Here is a 19,839-nt window from a genome sequence, read left to right on the forward strand (position 1 = left end):
ATTTTTTTTATAACAAGGGCGAAAGCGAAGTCATAACCAGTGTTATTAGAACCAGACTAGACCGGCTGGTCCAACCAATTCAACTAGAAGCTGGTCCTAAGTCCGGTCCGGTCATCACAAAAAATCAAAAATTTTGAGAATTGGCAACGAACCAATATAACCCGCCACGAACCGATAGAACCGGCCAAAACCGGGCAAGAACCAGTTGAATCGGTTATATTATTTTTAAATTTTTTATTTTAAATTTATATTTTTAAATTATAATTTATGCATATTTATACCTAATAAGCATTATGAAATAAAAAAATGTATGGAATATGTATAAATTATGTATATGTGTATATATTTTAAAGTTATAAATTATGAATTATGAAACACTTGTATATGTTTTGGATGAAAATGTTATAATATTGATGGATATTATATTTTTTATTGTATATTATTTTGTTTGAAATTTAAATATTTATTTTTATTGCTATATATGATTATTTTTTATTTTAAATATATAATATTAAAAATATATTAATTTATTTATAACCGGTGGAACTGTGGTTTGAACTGAAGTCCAACTATTGAATCATGAATTAATACTTAAATCAATTCAATTTTTATAATGTTGGTCGTAACTCGTAAGAGTGTCCTATTGTAGGGAACTAACTAAATTATGATATGGAAATCGCACGTGGACCATAGACAAAATTATGAAATTAAAGCCCATTGATGAGACCCAACCAGAACAAAATTGGAATGTGATATGAATTTCCATTTCCGTATAAAACCAAAAGTTATCGGATTAGGGTTTTGTAACTCTGAACAAGAGCGTGGTTAATCTCCTGTCTCCACACCCACCGTGATCCGGGCTCTGTGCCGCCGCCGCCGAAACCATGGTATTGTGTTCTATCTCAACACTTCAATGAAAAGCAGTTTTGCTTACTTGAAATCTCTGTAACTCGACCGATTTGATTTATGCGTTTTCTGAATTGATGTTCCTAGATAATTCCCGAGAAGAACCGTCGAGAGATATGCAAATACCTCTTCAAAGGTCCCTTCATTACCCTATATTATCCTTCTGGTTTGAATCTCTCCTAGACTTCCCCCTTGTGTTTTAACTTTGTTATTTCTGTGCAGAGGGAGTTTGCTATGCGAAGAAGGACTTCAATATGCCAAAACATCCTGAGATTGATGTACCGAATCTACAGGTGATTAAGTTGATGCAGAGCTTCAAGTCGAAGGAGTATGTCCGCGAGACCTTCGCTTGGATGCACTATTACTGGTATCTCACCAATGATGGCATCGAGTTCCTTAGAACCTACCTCAATCTCCCTTCTGAGATCGTCCCGGCTACTTTGAAGAAACAAGCTAAGCCTGTTGGTAGGCCTTTCGGCGGCCCACCTGGCGATCGCCCTCGGTGAATTCCTCTTTCATACCGATTACTTTATCTTAAATATCTAATTGTCTAATTTCATTCTAATTGGCTACTCAATCTCGTATGTTATGTGTTCATCTGATTGTAATATGTCTCTGTATGCTTCTGTATTTGAGTGCCTCTTGGTAACTGCGTATGATTGTGAACAGGGGTCCACCTAGATTCGAAGGAGAACGGAGATTTGGTGACCGTGATGGCTACCGTGGAGGTCCCCGAGGTCCTGGTGGTGACTTTGGTGACAAGGGTGGTGCACCTGCTGATTACAGACCCTCTTTTGGGGTAAGATTTTTTCCTGCTTACTGCATAGTCACTAGATTCAGCATTCTTTAGTATCTCTGGTTAGCGTGGCATTGGATGTGGTCATTTTCAAATTGTGTTTGTGTGTGGATGAAACTAATTCCATCGTTTGCTTGTAGTTTCTTCTTGCTGCATAGTGCGTACGGTTAAAGAAGATATGTTACTGATAACTTGCTTGAATTATGATAGCTGGTGTAGGCTGCCAGTTTGTGGAATTCCTGATTCATATTCAGGTTCCGGGTGACATTCTGATTTTCATTGCTCAAATTTAAAATTTTACTCTATTAACCACATCATTGGAATTGGTTCTGAATGAAGAGCACCGCAATCTAAATGGTCAAAATTAAAACTCTCTGTTTCAGGAAGCAATAGAACCTCCATGTTTTATATTCATGCTTTGTGACATTCTTACTTCGCAGTGCAGTTTTATAGTTTTTCTCCATTGATCATAATCTTGAAGCAATAGAACATCCATGTTTATGAGGGGGTTTCTAATCTCCATAGCTATGTTCACAAGTTCATGAAATTGTCACGTTCCTGGAATCTGGTTCCTTTGTTATTGTTCCATTTCAAATTACTTGATCTTAGTTTAATGATTTCTACTTGCTGAAACTCTGATTACACCCCTGCGTTGGTGCAAGGGGAAAGCACTTTTTCTCCTTTAGAAAAAGTACGTTTTTTTAAAGCAAATAGGATTTGTCCTGTATTATTTATTCAAATTTTGCATTTATATTTAGTCCAGACGTTTCGTAGTGTCTCTGTACTCTCTTTTCCTTGCTGTTTTCCTATCTTTGGCATTTGCCTTGTTTGATGCTGTTGTATATTCTCGACTTTGATGATTAAATTGAATAAATATTCCCTTTTCTCGTAAAATTTTACATTTATATTTACAATAATATAAATAATGATGATTCCATGGAGCAGGGTTCTGGTGGCAGAACTAGTTTTGGACGTGGTGCTGGAGGTTACGGAGCTCCAAATAGTTCAGATCTTTCCTAAAGAATATTGATCTGTGCCACAGATTTTGGAATTACTAGTTATTAGCTATATAGACAAATGCAGGCGTGGTAAGGAGTCTAGAGAGGAGACTCCCAAATATTGTTTGAGCGACGTGACATTATTGTTTCATTACGAGTTATTTCGTCCAATGAATATTTCCAATTTTCTGATTCTCCGGATCTAATTCCAATGTTTTTTTTTTTTCGCCCGATTGTTGCTTAGAGAATCATTTCACAAATTTAGCTGAACGAGAACCAAGTCCTTTTTAATACTTATGACCCATTATTTTTAGAGGATGTTAGCCGAACCGATGGAGGAATGCTCTCTCCCGCTCTACTCCTGGATGATAATCACTCTATTAACAAAGTCAAGATTAATCCTTCCTTTGAATGTAGAGAAAAATAAAGATTCAACAAACATGGAATTGGATTAATGATTATGTAGCTGAACCATCTTCCCTTGTGGAGGATGAAGTCTCGGATGCTGCTGAAACTAGTGATGACATGCGAGCTGGTGATAGCCCTAAACCTCGAACGATTCCTTACAAAAAGGATTTGCTTTTTTTATTAAAAAAAATTTATAAGAAGGCAAATTATATTGAAGGGCAAAATATGTACAAGAAAATTATTACATGATAGAATGTAAATTATTAAACCAAGGTGAGAAACTAAAAGCAGAAAAGAAAAAATCATGTTCACGAGCAACTTGCAAATCTGGAGGATGAAACCAAGCGAGGAGTGCATGGAGATACACCTGTTGGATAGGATGTTCTGAATGTAATTTTTCCTGCAGCAAGTGATCGTCATGCTTGAACCAGTTGAAGTATAGTTGGAGCATATATTACAAACCCACCATAATGCAAATCGAAGACAAAGAAAGTGAAATAAACCAGATTCTTGAGCATGCTTCTTGATTGTATAGCCGTTTAAAAATTGATTGCCAAAGAAAAGACCAATCTGACAGAAGACTAAGCCATGTGATTTGAATCTTTTCATCTTGACAGTCTAGTCAGTTGAGGACAGGCACTTTAAGGATATGCTTATGACACACAGAACAAGCAGTTCACATAAAGATAAGGATAATATAAAGTCAGTAATTTGAGTCAAGCTTAACAAATGTGAAAAAGATTTAAAGTTGGGCTTAATAGAATAATATATTTTTAATGTTCGAACTTATTCAAAATGGGCTCAACAAAAATCACTAACCTTGAAGAGTAACTAATACATTGTGATCAGGCTACTTGGTCTACAAGTGAAATAACATAAGAAGAATATCATCAAAGCCATTGGTGTTATCTTAGGTAAAGTTATTCAAGTTGACTACAACACAAAGTCAGAAGATAGAGGTCAATTTGCTAGATTGGTTGTGGTAATGGATTTATCCAAAGCTCTCATTTCTAAAATTAGTGTGGATGACAAAACTCTGTTTAATATTAGGGGATCCCAATGTTTTGCGAAGTGGCAGAAGATTTGACGAGGGATAAAAAGAGTTTTTGTTGGCAATTTCCCAGGTCATGTTTCAAGGGGAACAATGTTTGACTTGCTTGTTGAGGAAGATAATCAAAATGAGGCCCTAGAGCTTCATCCATCTGTTTAAGAGAGGGTCAACGCCCCAGATGCTAATAAGCCTGAGATGTCTAAAAGCCAAAAGGAGCTGCCAATATAGTCTCATTCAAGGAAACGATATCACCAAGTTGGATCACCTTGTTTTGATGATAAGAAATTTAGTAAAAATGTTATTTTATAAGACTTATTGAAAAATTATATGTGAAAACAATGAAGTTAAAAAGATTCAAGTGAAGAGTTGGTGTAGTTTAAGTTTTACATATTTTGATAGTCTTAGAATCTCTATAAAGAGTCTGTGAGAGTTTAATTTACAAAGAAAATGATTTCTAAAATGTTTAGAGACATATAGAAAGCATAAAAATATTTTCACTTGTCTCAAAGATCCCCATAGGGCCCTCACATCCACTCTCTCTATTCCAGGTATATGTTTGCCCATAGCACACCATTCGCAATGCAATCACTTTGCATTTAGAATCATATATATTTACATATGTACTAAAATAAATATTTTGCTTGTAGTGAAAACTTGGTTTATCAAATGAATCCATCAAAACCACACACCATAACCAAGTTTTCTAGTCACAAGTCTACAAACAAAAAAAAAAATCCATTCAAAGGCATACAATCCACACATATTCACACGTATATATATAAACACATCCTACTGGTATTCTAACTTAAATATATTATAATAGATTTTCTCAAAAGAAAAGGGTTGTAGTTCTTTACAATCCACAAACAACTCCTAACTCTGCTCTTTTCCTCGTCCACCACTGGATCCTTTGCCTGGACTTGAAAATATTGAAAAAAAAGGGTAAGACATCCACAGTTTTAGCAACAGAGAAATCTATACTTATTATTACAAAGTAAGCCATAGTCGAATAAATGAGTAATAGATTAAACATAACATATAATTTAATCATTTCAAATGCATGAATGTATGACATAGGCTAGTATGACCTTTGCTAACAAACAAAATACCCCTGGTACTCTTTAGCTCGCAGATAAACCTAATACCCACTTGTATCTCTACAAGCACAAAACATAATCTAAGGGATGATCAAATCCACCTACTCGCTTGTGCTCCTTCGACGTGAATCCTAAACAACCGAATCTAACTTCTTCCTAAAGCCAGCTCGACTTACTCTTCATGTAAGGGCTATCTTAGTCTAGACACTCAACTTCATACTTCATATGTTGGATTCCCTCTCCCATTAAGAGGTGTCGAATACTCAATCTACTAACCACTTTAGTGCACTAAGCCCACAATATAAAAGGCAACACTGAGTACTAGCAGTGTGCCATAGAATATCACAATTTCATACCTCCCCATTGGTGAACTCTCACCGACATTATGTCTTTCACTTGTGTTTACCTTTCCTAAGTATTGACCACTTCAACACTTTAAGGTAGTATGACAAATATTGCTCCTCCCTTAAGCGGTTCCTTAGCCTATTGAAGGTACCTAACCTAGTTACACTTTTTTAAGTGTAACTTCCATTCTCTATAATTACAATACATGTAAACAATCTCATTTCTATAAAAACATTATTGTTAAACAAATAGAAAACATATATGCACTATTATTCAAGTAGCACCCCATAAGTCTCTATAAAATATAATTAATTGCATGTAATCATTTAAAACATGTAATGCATGATAGCTAATAATATTTATTCAAAAATAGCCAAATAAAGCAATAAGAAATATAAATTCTCTTGTAATCTCAACCCTTTTATACCAAAAGGATTTTCCCTTGTACAACATGAAACTTGGCTTGTCCCTTAATTTTCGAACAAATTTCACCAGCAATCCCTATAACATATAAGTGATCCACATCACTTATCATGTCAAATAGCATAAAAGAAGATTATAACTCATACCACACAACTTGGGTCAATGAGCTATAATCCAACTCAATAGTCCATATATTAAACTAACCATTCACATAATACCACTTAACTACCAAAATCATGTGTGAGCCATCATTAGGCAAATTTTCAAACTGTACAATTTTAAATCAACCAAAACCCTTCACTTAGCATCACCAACTTTTACCATTAGCTATTATAATGAAAATCAAAGCTTAATTTAAATCTTATTGGATTTAAATAGTACAATTATAAGCAAATAAATAGACTCAAACCATTAAAGAGTGAAATTCAATCTCTTAAGGTTTGATTTTTACCCTAAAACTCCCTTTTTCATTCAATTGCCCACTCAAAATATTAGAGCACTATATAGAAACTCAAAATATCCTTCATAGGATCCAAAGAAACCAAAGCTTACAAGAATAAAGCCTTTATGATCAAAATCTAAAATTTATCTCTTCCAAAAACTTAAGAAAACCAAGAGGGAAGGATGATGATTGAAGTAGGGAGTTTACCTACTGCGTAATCGAGCTAGTAATGGCTACAAAGCCTCTTAGATCCAAATCCTAGCTCCCTCTCTTTCTTTTCTCTTCTCCTCCTCTTCTCTCTTGGTCTTGTGTGTTGTCTTGCTTCTTTTTCTCCATGTTTCTATGTTCTTTTCCCCTTTAAAAATTGAACAAAACAATTTGAAAAAAATTACAAAGAAGGGCCTAACATTTTTCTATAATAGCACAAAAGCCTTAAGCAACTTTGGTAATTTTTTTCATAATTAAAAAAAATAAAACCAAACTTTTACTTAATAAAATTCAAACTCTGAACTTCTATTAAGTTATTCTTAATTTTAATTTAATTATAAATATTTTATTTTAAATTAAATTTGAGTTTTAAAATTTTCAGGATGTTACATCATGAAGTTGTCTATGAATTACACAATTGAAAACAACTCCTTTCCAAATTTGGTTCCTAGTTTTCCCAATTACATTAACAATATTTCCAAATCATGTTAGCTAGTTTCAGTAGTTAACATTCATCCAACAAATTACATGTGCATACATTCGTTTGAGACCACTTTACGAAATTGAGGCACGAGAGGAGACAAGTTTTAAATAATTAACCTTGAGAAAGTTGCTGAATAACATTTAGAATATTTAAATTGTCCTTTTATAGTATGGTCATGTAATTTCAGTAGTTATTTAAGGTATTTTCAACAATGATATAAGGTGAATTCAATAGTTATGTCTAATATATTTAAAAGTGGTACTAGATATATTCAGTACTTTGGTATAATGATTCAGTAGTTCTTTATTTTTTTCGATGTTTTTTTGTAACATCCTAATTTTTAGATAATAGATAAATTGTAAAATTTGAGTTTTATTGATAATTTAAAATTACAAATTTATATTATTTTGATGTTTAAATTAAGAAATGAATTTTTATTTGAGGTTAATCATATGTTTGGGCATTTAATTATTGATTAAATAGGGCTTAAAATTATGTAAGAGATATTTAATAGCTTAGCTTTGGTTATAATTTAAAAATAAGAACAATAAAAGATCATATGAAATAGAATAAATAAATACAAAATAAATAATAAATAAAATATATAATTAAAAAAAAGAAGAAGAAGAACTTACGCTAGGAGAGATATATAATTAAAAAGTGAGATGCCAAAAAAGAAATGTGGGCCCACCTATTGAGTTAAACCTACACGTGCCCAAATGGCCAAATACTCCTCAGTCACTGTGCGCGCTCATCTTCAAATCTCTTCCTCCTGTCTGGGTCCGGCAATTTTTAGGTAAGTATTCAAACTTTTAGATTATTTAAGTACTCAAAATCATTCTCAATCTCAAAAATCTCTTCACAAAAATTACCTTACGCGATAAGAACTTTCTAATGGCATAAATATTGAAGTGTTAGATCAAATTTAGTAATTAGAGCTTTCCTATAGGATAGTTAATATGAAGTTATGATGATTTAAAATGAATATTAAGGTTATTAGGAGTGTAATAAATGCTACAGAATATTTCTTTAAAGTTAGAATTAAATTTGAGAATTTTTTAGTTAAACTCTAGACTTATATGATTGAGTTTATGTTAAATTTGAAATGTTGGGATGAATTTCTTATTATTAAATGTTTATTTAAATATAAATAGATATTTCTAAGGTTGTGGAATGGTGATTTGAGACTTGAGGATAATTTTTTTATTTTTAATTTATTTTTGGACGAATTTTTGGAATATAGGTTGATGAAATTGTGATATTAGGAGTGATTTGAGGCTTAAATATAGTTTATTAGAGTATGAGAATTCTAGAAAGGAATTTTGGAAAGTTAAATGAGGCACTAACCTTGAGTTAGTGCTAATATAAATCTTTGACCTAAAACTTTCTAATTCTTGAAATTAGAGTTATTTATTAATTTTAATGCGAAATTAATATGTAGTATTATGAAATACTTGTATAAATTGGATTGATAATGAGAGTGGTAAAAGAAGAGTTGTAAAGGGAGAATTTGTTATCCAAGACACAATATAACTATTATTAATGTATTGTGATGGTGTAATATCCGAAAACTTCAAATCTAGAATAAATTAACTAATTAAAGGATAAATTAGTAAAAAAGATGACTAATTAATTTAACTATATTTATGGGTTGCTAATTGACTTTTTAGGTCATATTTGGCTCTAAATTGAGTTAGGATGGAAGTTGGATCAAATTGAATGGTATCGAGGGGAGCAAAAATGAGATTTTGCTCTTTGCGTCGTGAGCCATGGCTTGTGCATCATGCGTTGCGGCACACTGTACAGCATAGGCATAAAATGCAAAAATGATATGAAAAAGTCATTTTTGGTGGGAGAAAGCTTGGAACTCGAAGGAGGAAGATTTAAGCACTACTAGGGCTTCATTTTGGGAGGATTTTGAAGCTAAATTGGGCCTTCAAGCTCTTGAGTAAGTTTTCTGCCCTTCTCTTCTACCTTTTCATCTCATTTTCCATGAAATTTAAAAGTGAAAGAATTTGCTCTAAATGAATTAAGCTATGGGTCTATGTTTTAAAGATTTAAATTGATTTTAAAGGTTTGATTTAAATTTCTTAACCTTGGATAAGTGGTAATATAAAGCTATTTTTTGTTTGGTGAAAGTTGGATCAAGCCCTAGTTTGATTATGGGGTTTTAAGGCGTGACAAGTTGAGATGTTAAGTGTTATGTTGTAACAAGTTAGAGGGAGGCTTGAGGGGATTGTGTGAGCAAATTGTAATCTTGACAAACCTCTTTATTGAGAATATGAGTGAGAAGTGGGAGAATTGGGATATTATTGGTAGCTAATAGTACTTGTGTTAATTGAAAATTAACATATAGTACTTGTTGATGTAGATTGTGGTGTGGGAAAAACTTGCCTTGACACAAGAAGAGATTTTGTACCACGAGTAACCCTTTTAGTAACAAAAAGGTTGATGTAATTAGATAATTTGTATTATTTATTACCTTGTATATGTTATTCTCAAGTTTTTTTCTATGATTTGTTATGTATATATGTATAGATTTTGTAGAAGTTAACTATTTTAGAAAATGAGTGAAGTATTAATTTGTAAAATTCTATGTTTCTGAAGTAAGTGATAAGATTTATTATATTTGTTTAGAAAATGATTTATGCATGGTCAAGTGAAGATATGTAATAAAATATGGCATATTAGGGGGTGGGAGGTCACCCTAATGGAGTTAGTGAAGATTAAGTTCATATGGTACTGCTGGCACCTTGGGAAGCCAGGTGCAACTCGTATTTCTCCTTAGTGCTCGAAAAAGGGTGTGGTGTTGGAGACTTACTCTCCTTAGTACCCAGAAAAGTATGGAGTTATAGACCATGCTCCTTAGTATCCATAGGATGCGGTGTTGGAGTAACGACATCCCAATTACTTGTAATAGGGGGAACCTGTAGTCCATAAGTGGTTTAAGATACTTTAGCTGGGTAATCCTACTATGGATGGTGAGCTTGGGGACTATACATGTGATTTGGTTTCGTGAAATATCCTACCGATTTGGTCAGAATTATTAGAGGACCGGATGATTAGTAATCATGCATGTAATTTGTCGTGATTTTATCTAGTGTGTTTATTATACTTATTTTAAAGCCTGTCTACAACTTGGCATGTTAATTGATAATGTAGATTATCTTAGTTACTTAAATTTTTATCTCGCCCCGTAGTTATTATTTTACAGGTTCTACCGCTGAGTTTGAGCAAGGGAAGGAATTGGGCAAGGGCTAGCATACTTGCTATATTACCATTGTAAAGCCCGATTTTATTTTGATCAGTTGTGTACATAAACTTTTATGGATGATAACATGAGTTGCCAACTAGGAATGCATATTATTTTAATTGGTTGCACTTGTATTATATTATGTTATTTTGTATTTTAACCCAATATTGTATATGAGGTGAATATGTGGTGATTTTATAATGGTGGGTTAAAATACTAATACAAGTACAAGGAATGTTGTATACACGTGGCAATAATGTATATGTGGTGTATTATGTGGCAATAAAAGCCAAATGGTGTATGTGGTATTGATTTTGTATTTTGGCCATATTAGGTGAAATGGGTATTAAGTGGCCAAATTTTGTGTTTGATATGTTTTTGTGTGTTTAAATGCTTATTCAGGTGTACTTTGATTCATTGGACTTGGTTCAAGCCTCAGAATGGGTTAATAGTATAAGTTTTAAGTTTTCGGTACTTGGATGTTTGAAAATCGATTTAATAACTAACTTTTACATTTGAGTGTTTAAAATTCTTATATGGTGTCAGATTGTAACAAAATTGTACTATTAGTTAGCTTATTAAATAAGCTTCGCATGGGTGCTTGAATCATTCCAATTGGACATCGGATGTGAAAATGGCGTGTGTTCGAAGTTCATCCCGAAAAGCTATCATGATAGCATTGACAGGACATGTGCACCACGTCGCAAGGTATAACAGCCAAATTTGCCTTTTTGTGCCACATGCCGTGGTGCATGGACCATGAGTTGCGGCATATGTACCAAAATACTTAAAAATGATATTTTTAGCCCTGTTTTTAAGTGTTTTGCTTCCTAAAACTTTTCCATACTTCCCGTATCTTTATATATCATGAAGTTTGAGCTCAAACTACTTATGTGAAGGGTTTTTATGGGATCCCAAATATTCTAAAATTATTCCTAAAAGATTATTAGTTTTAATTCTTATATATATAATGTCAGCTTAAGAGCAATCCTTACTCCTAATTATGATTGTTTGTTGTGATTGTGTGATAAATTTTAGTAATGTTAAGGTGGACATTACAGATGGCACTATGTATCATTGGTTATGTATTGTTTGTTATTTGGAAAATTATCATGTGTTTGGAAATAAATACTTGTATATATTTGTTCGAAATTATTGTCAAGTGGGTTAAAATTGTATATGTCTATTATGTTGAGATATTATTGTTTGGAAGTATGAAAATTGTTCAGAGATACATGTATGTTGTGAATTTCTATTTGGAGATATTATACCATGTGATATGCCCTCATTAGACCTAATGAGTGTCACTTACCTTGAACCAACTTACCTTTGGCTGAGTTTGTTAGTTCTAGCATGGCGTAAGAAGGGATATAAGGTATAGTTATGCATTTTAATATCTTTTCGATTGGTTTGGAAATATTTGTTTGGAAAAATGTTTTGTATGCTCACTTAGCAATCACATGATTAGTTGCATTTGCACGCTTCATTACATATTAATTCTGGTTACTAAGACTTTTAAGTCTCATTCTCCATAGTTAATATTTTTACAAGAGCAAGTCCGGCCAGGAAAGCACTAGAGACGTAAATTTTGGTATATGGAAACCACTTTCTTATTACTTTTTATTTTGGTTTATGCAATATATATTGTGCCAACTTAGGGAGATATATTATTTTGTAGAATATATAGTCTCTAATCTTCAATTTGACACATTTATATAGTTAAGAGGATTTTGTGTAACCCTCTTGATCCTTGATTTGATTTCAAGGTTATGTTATGAGGATTTTGTATGTCCCTTAGGGCCTTAGATGTAAAATATTATACTTGACTATGGGGATTGTAAGATCTCCCTTACTAATGTCGAATTAACTCTAAAACTCTAGGTAATCTAGGAATTATCCTAAAGTATGATTACCAAGTTTGTAAAAATTATAATTTAGAATCCCAAGTTTTCAAAATTTAAAACTTTCCAAAATATTGTAATTTGCAAGTTAGAAAGTTAGAGTTTAATTAGTATGCGGAAGTATAAGATCTAAAAAAGAAACAAAATATTTGCATAAAAGTTGAAAATAGTAAATCAACACAAAAGAGAGGCGTGCGCCATGGCTTCTCATATATGCATTGCTTCTCATATATGCATCGTGGCTTGTATGCCTCTATGCCATGCATTCGACTTAGGCATCATGCACCGTAGCACATTGCATGTATTTGATTGCACTGTTATTGTCATTTGATAGCAACAAGGGCAAATTTTTGATGTGCCTCATTTCTCCATTAGACGTCTAATTGATGTGATCTAGGTGCTTATATAGAGCTTTTCCCTAGTTCTAACTAATGGCATTAATTTCACAATCATAACATTTCTCAATCAAATTTGGACATCCATTTCAAAAAACTCACTCATTTTTAATCTTACTACACAACTTGGGTGCCCATTTACATTTCAAGTGCTACATACCACCCTAGATCACACTCAAAGGACCAAAACGAACTTGTGCAATACACCACGCCTCTCAAATAACAAATACAACACATTTTCACTACTCAACCCCTTGATTTCAAAAAAAGAGGGGGAGCCTTAATCACTTATTCATCAATTGATCAACATCAATCACATGTTATACTAATCTCTTACTTGCACTAGTATTTTGGCCTTGCTATAAATTTTACAATTCACACATAACCTCATCCAAGGGCCCAAAATACACAATTTTAACTCTAACAAAACACATAGTGCAAGTAAGTAAACATGGTTTATCCTAGTTGGTAATATCATAGTATATTGTAAACATAAATTTAAAAATAATTGAGCCGTACAAATTAGGATAATGTCATAAGCCTCAGATTGTTTCCTTCAGTCTTGTCCTGATGAGCTAGCTCTTATAATATTGAAGAGAAATGAATGAGTACAGCCCCTTAGTAACTAAGGTCTGTGAACACTGTATTTTGTTCAGGCATTTTTTAAATTTTAAAAAATAATAATAAATTCAACTAAAAAAAATAAAAAAAAAAAAAATTAAATTAAATCCTTTTTAGGATTATATTTTCAAAATAAAAAATATTTAATTAATAGGATTTAATTTTATTTTTACTTAGATAATCTGTTGTTGGTTAATATTTTATCTCTTTTAATTCATTAAAATAACCAAAAAAATATAAAAATACAAAAAATGAAATTTAATCCTTTTTAGGATTATATTTTCAAAATAATAATAATTTAACAAATATATATATATATATATATATATTCTTGCTTAATTCAAAATTAGATTTTTCTCTCTTAATCTGATTTCCAAAATTGTGATTAACATAACATGAAAAACAAAAAGAAAGCGTTAAAAAAAAGAGGCTAACTTAAGCATTAAAAAAAGAGAGAAGGGCATTAAGCATCTGGCCATAAAGAAAGAAAGGAGAGCAGAAAATTTCACTCAACCCTTTATCTCCTTTCGACATGCAAAGAAGATACAAAAGTAGAGAATGCCGGCCAAAAACGCAGAGTGAGAAAGAGCAGAAGCAAACACTGGCCACACACAGACGAAAACTTAGAGAAAAGAAGAAGGAGATGTGCACGGCAAGATGATGAGGGAGCTTCGGCAATAAAATAGAGCACTCATGCAAAGATTGAAGGAGGACAAAAATTAGGTATTTTGCTTCTACTTTGAGGACTGAAAGCCTGAAACCGAGAAGACTGAAAGGAGTCGTATTTGAGAACCGAGTTGAAGTTGGTAGCAAGGGAGAGATGGACATTGCAGAAAAAAAAAGAAAAGTAGAGCATGGATGTAGCACTCAAACCAGATGAAAATAAAGAGAAAAGAACTGGTATTTGCTTTTGGAGGTTAAAGCGAGAAGGAGACAGGGGTATTTGCTTAAAGGAGGAGGAAGAAAAAAGGGGAGAAGAGGTTGAAGTAAGAGAGAGATTGAGAGGGGGAGAGGAGACCGAGTGAAGGAGGAGGAGGACGAGAGAGAAAACAAGAGGAGATTTTTGAAACCAAAGGAGTTTGAATAGGGACCGTGAAAGAAGAGGGAGGCAGTGGAGCATTTGAGCGAGAGAGATTTGGAGATGATGGGAGGAAAAAGATGAGAGATTTGTACAGCAAGAGAGGGTCGTCATCATCAATGGCACCTTCAGGCATGCACCAAAGGTTTTACCAGCAATGCAGCAGGTTCTAATTCAATCCATCAATTGGAGGAAGTGATATGACTTTGAAGCGCACCTTGAAGGAGCTTAAGGACTTGTAGAAAGATCCACCAACTTCATACAACATAGGTTCCAATTTGCAGGTTTATGTAACTACATGCAGCTGTACATTATATCACTTCCTAGCCTTAATATATGCATAGCTTGTTGTAAGATACTATAGTTGAAGGTGATGGATATATCACTGTAGGTTGATATGTGTCACGCCCCATAAATAGAGGGTAACCAGCATGGGTGTGAACCACCTACAGATTCCCGTAAGCCCTAGAATGAACATTTATTCTATTTTACAAAAGAAAAGAAAAAAATTAATCAAATTATATGAGAATTAAAATAATTCCTTTAAACTCATTATCATAAGAAGCTGTCAATATTTTTGTAGAAATTTTGGCAGAACCTCCCCTGTAACTAGGATCTCCCGAAAATTGTACAACAAAATTTTTTATAGACAACAATATAAATAAGAAGCATAGCTCCTTCCAATCAGCGACCAATATACAAACCAAAACAAAGTCTATCAATAATCTATGTGGAGCATCTACTCTTTCTTTGAAAAAAAATACAAATTATATATTTACATTAAAAGCAACAGTACCAATAAAAATTTTCACCCACTGTAGCTAGTTTGCCCTTCAGAGTTAAAGGGGAATCAGCGTTAGCTAACAAATCTGAGACCAAAATAAGTTTTCCAATGAATAGCATTCCCATGATAAAATTCATAACATTTAAAATCAACAAACTCTAATAATGGTGCCAACTAATTAAAATAATTTCTCAAAATTTTATAGACCTATAAGTCATAATCATAATTATAAAATATGAGTAAGTTGAAAACAATTTATGCTATCATGCTTAAAGAAAATAATTTACTCACATATAATTCAAAGTGGTAAAATTGTTAGCCAAAATCATGAAATTTTGAAAATACTTTAATCAACATTTAAAATTTTGAGAACTCAACAGAATAGGTTACAAACGTGGACACACAGTCCACGAGGGTAAATAACTAAACACAACTCAGGCCACAGAATCAAATGCGAGTACAAAGCCCACGAATACTAAACGTGAGAATAAAACTCACGAAAAAAACTGGCTAGTGTTTAACCACAACGTGCTACAAGCTAATGAAACTGCCATTAATAGTAGTGTTTTGTTTCGAGTTCTCTTAAAATCACGCTTCAAACGTGCGAGAAAAACAATTATCATTGAAATAAATTATCATTCTTACTACCAAACTCACATGAATTGTTTCAAATCTCAACATTTGTCAAAATCACAAACGTGCATTAATTAAGTATTCAATAAATTTTAAAGTTTAACAACCATACAAGAATGCTTTCATCAATCTTAGAAATATATTTTCAAGAATCAATAAATGCACATATCATAACTCATTTGTCCTTTATTGATATTTCATAATTTTCAAAATTAATATAATTTATAAGAATAAAATATTTCAAGAAAAGGCTATTAAAAAGAAAAATAAATTAAATGGAATGCTATTCACTTACTCGCTAGAGTTCCAAATTCCTAAAGATATTCTTCTTTTAATTCTTTTTAAGGTCCTGTTCTTCCACACACCCTATAAGGTTATAAATAAATATCCTTTCAATAACTTTTTTTTAATCTATTACATAATCTCAACCAACCACCATCATTTAAATTTCCAAAATGAAAATTCATGCCTTAGAGTTGATCAAAGTATTATTATCCATATCACTAGTCTCCTCTAACTTATTTTAACCATACCAATTTATTTTCTTGAGACACAATTTTCTCTCAAGCTTTGCACCAAATGGCTTAAGTGCCTTACTTCTACCAATTCAATTTAAACATCCAACACTTTACTAATAACCTTATAATTTCCAAGAATTTAAATGGCTTCATACAAATTCATATTTAAATTCTTTTGCAATCTATAAGTCAATTTGTAGATCCAAAATTTTCCATACTAGTATACTTCTCACAAAGACTAATTAAATTTCAAAAATGCAAATCCAAGCCAACTCTCTTCTTCGACATTTTATCAAACACTATATGAGCATAAGTTATCAAGCTAATATTAACATTTTCTTTCAAAATTTCAGCTTTCTTAAACCTTACAATATCACTAATTTAATCATTTTTATTACAAACTCAATTCCATACTATCAGCTCCTTCCTTATATAACCACCAATTTCAATTTAAAATCAAGCTTCCTCCTCCTATATACCCATATAAGGTCAACGGCAGCAACAGAGCTTAAGAAAATAAAATTGCAACATCAACTCCATCCCTTCACCATCTCACATGCACAGAATTTTCTAAGGAGAAGAGATCAAGATTCTCACCTTAGATAAACTAACAACACGCAAACCAAAAGGAGGAAGAGAATGTTCGTCTGTACAGTGAAGGAAAGGAAGATTGCTGTTGCATAAAGAAGAGATGAGCAGACCAGTGATTGACAGAGCAAGCAGAACAAAAAGAATAAGTTCTCCTATTCACCTGCACAGCCACGCCAATGATAAAGAAAGGGAAAAACAATTGATCTGGAATAGAGGAGGAGGAAGATGTCACATTTTTGTTGATCAAGGGCAGATGAGACAATAACAACAGCAAGCACATCGGTGAACTCATAACCACAAGCTACAGGCTGAAAAAATGATGAGGAAGCTTAAGTTACTTTCACAGTTTATAGACGATAGGATAAGGGAGAATGATGTAAACTAGAGGAGAGCACTACCAGCCGGCCCATTTATGCTTTCCCACGATGAAGACTCCGGCGTTTATGGAGTCACTAGTGACTAGTAGAATGACAGAGTTTATGGCAGAGGACAGAAGTCCGATAAGGGTTCAAATATTTTGGAAAATCCTCAAGCTCTTTCCCACCAACCAACTAGCATGCATAGATTTGATGAAGAGAAAGAAAGAAGAGGAATATATCAGATTTGAATAAGGGTAGTTTGGTAATTTCACATAGTTAAAAATTGCAAAAGTAATTTTCTTTTTTGGCCTCTATCAGTTCGAACTTAGGACCAAATAAGTGCATTAAATGCACACGTCCACTACACCAACTTTCCTTCTTGTCAAAATTATCCCAAAATTAATATAACTACAATTATAATACAATACTATATATTAACTTTTTAATAGAATTTGACTTAAAATTCTTGAGTTATTACAATATGTATACTACATATTTGAGTTTGGCTGCCTATAATAGAACTTAGACACTTTTACAATTAGGTTTGTTAAGCTAAAAATCTGATTACATAACAAATGTGTTCTTGAATAACCCCTAATCACAAGAGAAAATTAAAATCCCCATATAATGATCCTCTACCGTGTAAATCATAAGATTTAGCAGTATGAAATCCAATTCATGTATATTAAACAAGGGTTCTAATAGCCCATTATTCACATTACATAAATTTGTTATTATCTTTAACCAAATATGATTTAAATCACCACTAAAAAAAACATTTAAATGGTATCATGTGAGGTTTGAAGAATCTCTGTAGATATTCAATTAATCGCCTTATTATATGGAATAATAAATTCTCATAGATGTTGCCAGTTATTAATAAATAAATAAATTTTATAAATAAATAATAATAAAATTTAAAAAATTAATTAATTAACTTAATGTATTTAAAATAATAACCATTAACTCGTTTGGTCATTTGAGATTTTTGAATATCTATAAACTTTTAGAATAATTATCTTTACCGTGTATGTTAATAAGGCTTCACAGGATAAAATGATTAAGATTTTTATATTTTAAAATATACATTATAAATTACACATTAAAATATATTTAAGTGAATATTATTTAATTATTTATTGTGTGAGACTTTGAATCTTCCAGATATTTAGGATATCTCATATCGTATAAATCAATAAGGTTTCGTAGATATAAGAGTGAAACTTATATGTTAATATGGGTTCCAAAAGCCCATCATTAAAATTAACTCTCTTTTTATAATCTAAAATTCATAATTTATTTAAGTCCCATGTGAGATTTCAATAATTTATAGAGACTTAAGTTAATCATATCATCATGGGGATTAATAAGTCCTAACAGTGTTGCGATTCTCAATTTCTATAATAAATTAAATAATTTTTGTAAATAATGATATAATACACAATTTAAAAAAAGTAATTAATCATCAATTAATGTATTTAAATTGTAATCACATTTACCAATTATTCTTTTAGTCATGTAGATTTTTTGAATCTCTATAGACTTCTAAGATAATCAATTATTGTATGAGTCAATAAGACTCTGCAGATATAACAACAAATATATATAAATTATATACTAAATCAATTAAATTAAAAAATGTACTTAATGTATATTATTTAATCCTTTATTGTGTGAGAATTTTGAATCTCCACAAATATTTAGGATAATTGTAATTGCCGTATAATCAATAAGGCTTTACAAGTATAATGATTTAGAGTCTTTAAAATGTATAGACACGCTTAAAAAATATATCAACACTTAAAAATTTAATTACAAATAAATTAAGTTGTGAAACTTTTTTATCGTATGAGATTTTGGAATCTTCACATATTTTGGAATAATTGCATTATATCATATGAGCCAATAAGTCCTACAGATATAGTGGTTAAATTTTCAATCATAAAATATAAAAATAATTTAAATCTTTACCTTTTTCTTATTTCAGAATTTCAAAACTGAGAAAATAATTAAAATTAAATTACTTTTTGTAATTTAAAACACACATATCAAAATTTAAAAAATTATTTTATTTGCAAAATGGTGAATTATTTCTAATTAATTTCCTTCAAAAAAATATTTTCACCAAAAAGCTTTTACTCTCGAACTATATGGACTTTGATCCCCATTACAGGGTATGTAGGCCTCAGAATCTGATTATTAGTCAAGTCCTTTATTGTAAATAAATAAATATTTTTCACTTAATTATTATCATTTTCATACCAAAACACATGAATAAGAGAGGGACAATTAAAATAACTTTAAAACCATATTAATTTATCACAACAAACTTCAGGTACCTTCTTACAAACGGGTGTTATAGGATGCCTAACACCTTCCCTACATTCAATTGACTCCTGAACCTATTTTCTAATTTCATTGACCATCCTTACCTCCTTTAACTAGTTTCCCAAGATTTTCCTCAAAATGTTAGTGGTGACTCCCATTTCGCTTATTCTCGCCCTAAAGGCCGAAACCTCTACTCTCACGTGCCGTTTACATCTCATTTT

At 31.8% G+C, this 19,839-nt stretch overlaps 1 protein-coding gene across 1 annotated transcript; it reads left to right on the plus strand.

The window, feature by feature from the left end:
* Window positions 1-744: 744 nt before the first annotated feature.
* LOC129298979 (40S ribosomal protein S10-1-like) lies at window positions 745-2,895 on the plus strand. The gene is made up of 5 exons (XM_054937418.1): window positions 745-887; window positions 994-1,042; window positions 1,129-1,408; window positions 1,576-1,705; window positions 2,648-2,895. The coding sequence occupies exons 1-5, from the start codon at window positions 885-887 to the stop codon at window positions 2,720-2,722; spliced, it is 537 nt and encodes a 178-aa protein (XP_054793393.1). The 5' UTR covers window positions 745-884; the 3' UTR covers window positions 2,723-2,895.
* The last annotated feature ends 16,944 nt before the right edge of the window (window positions 2,896-19,839 follow it).

Source organism: Prosopis cineraria, unplaced genomic scaffold (genome assembly GCF_029017545.1).
Source record: "Prosopis cineraria cultivar Desert tree isolate PC_DT_omini unplaced genomic scaffold, ASM2901754v1 PC986, whole genome shotgun sequence".
Classification (NCBI taxonomy): Eukaryota; Viridiplantae; Streptophyta; class Magnoliopsida; order Fabales; family Fabaceae; genus Prosopis; species Prosopis cineraria.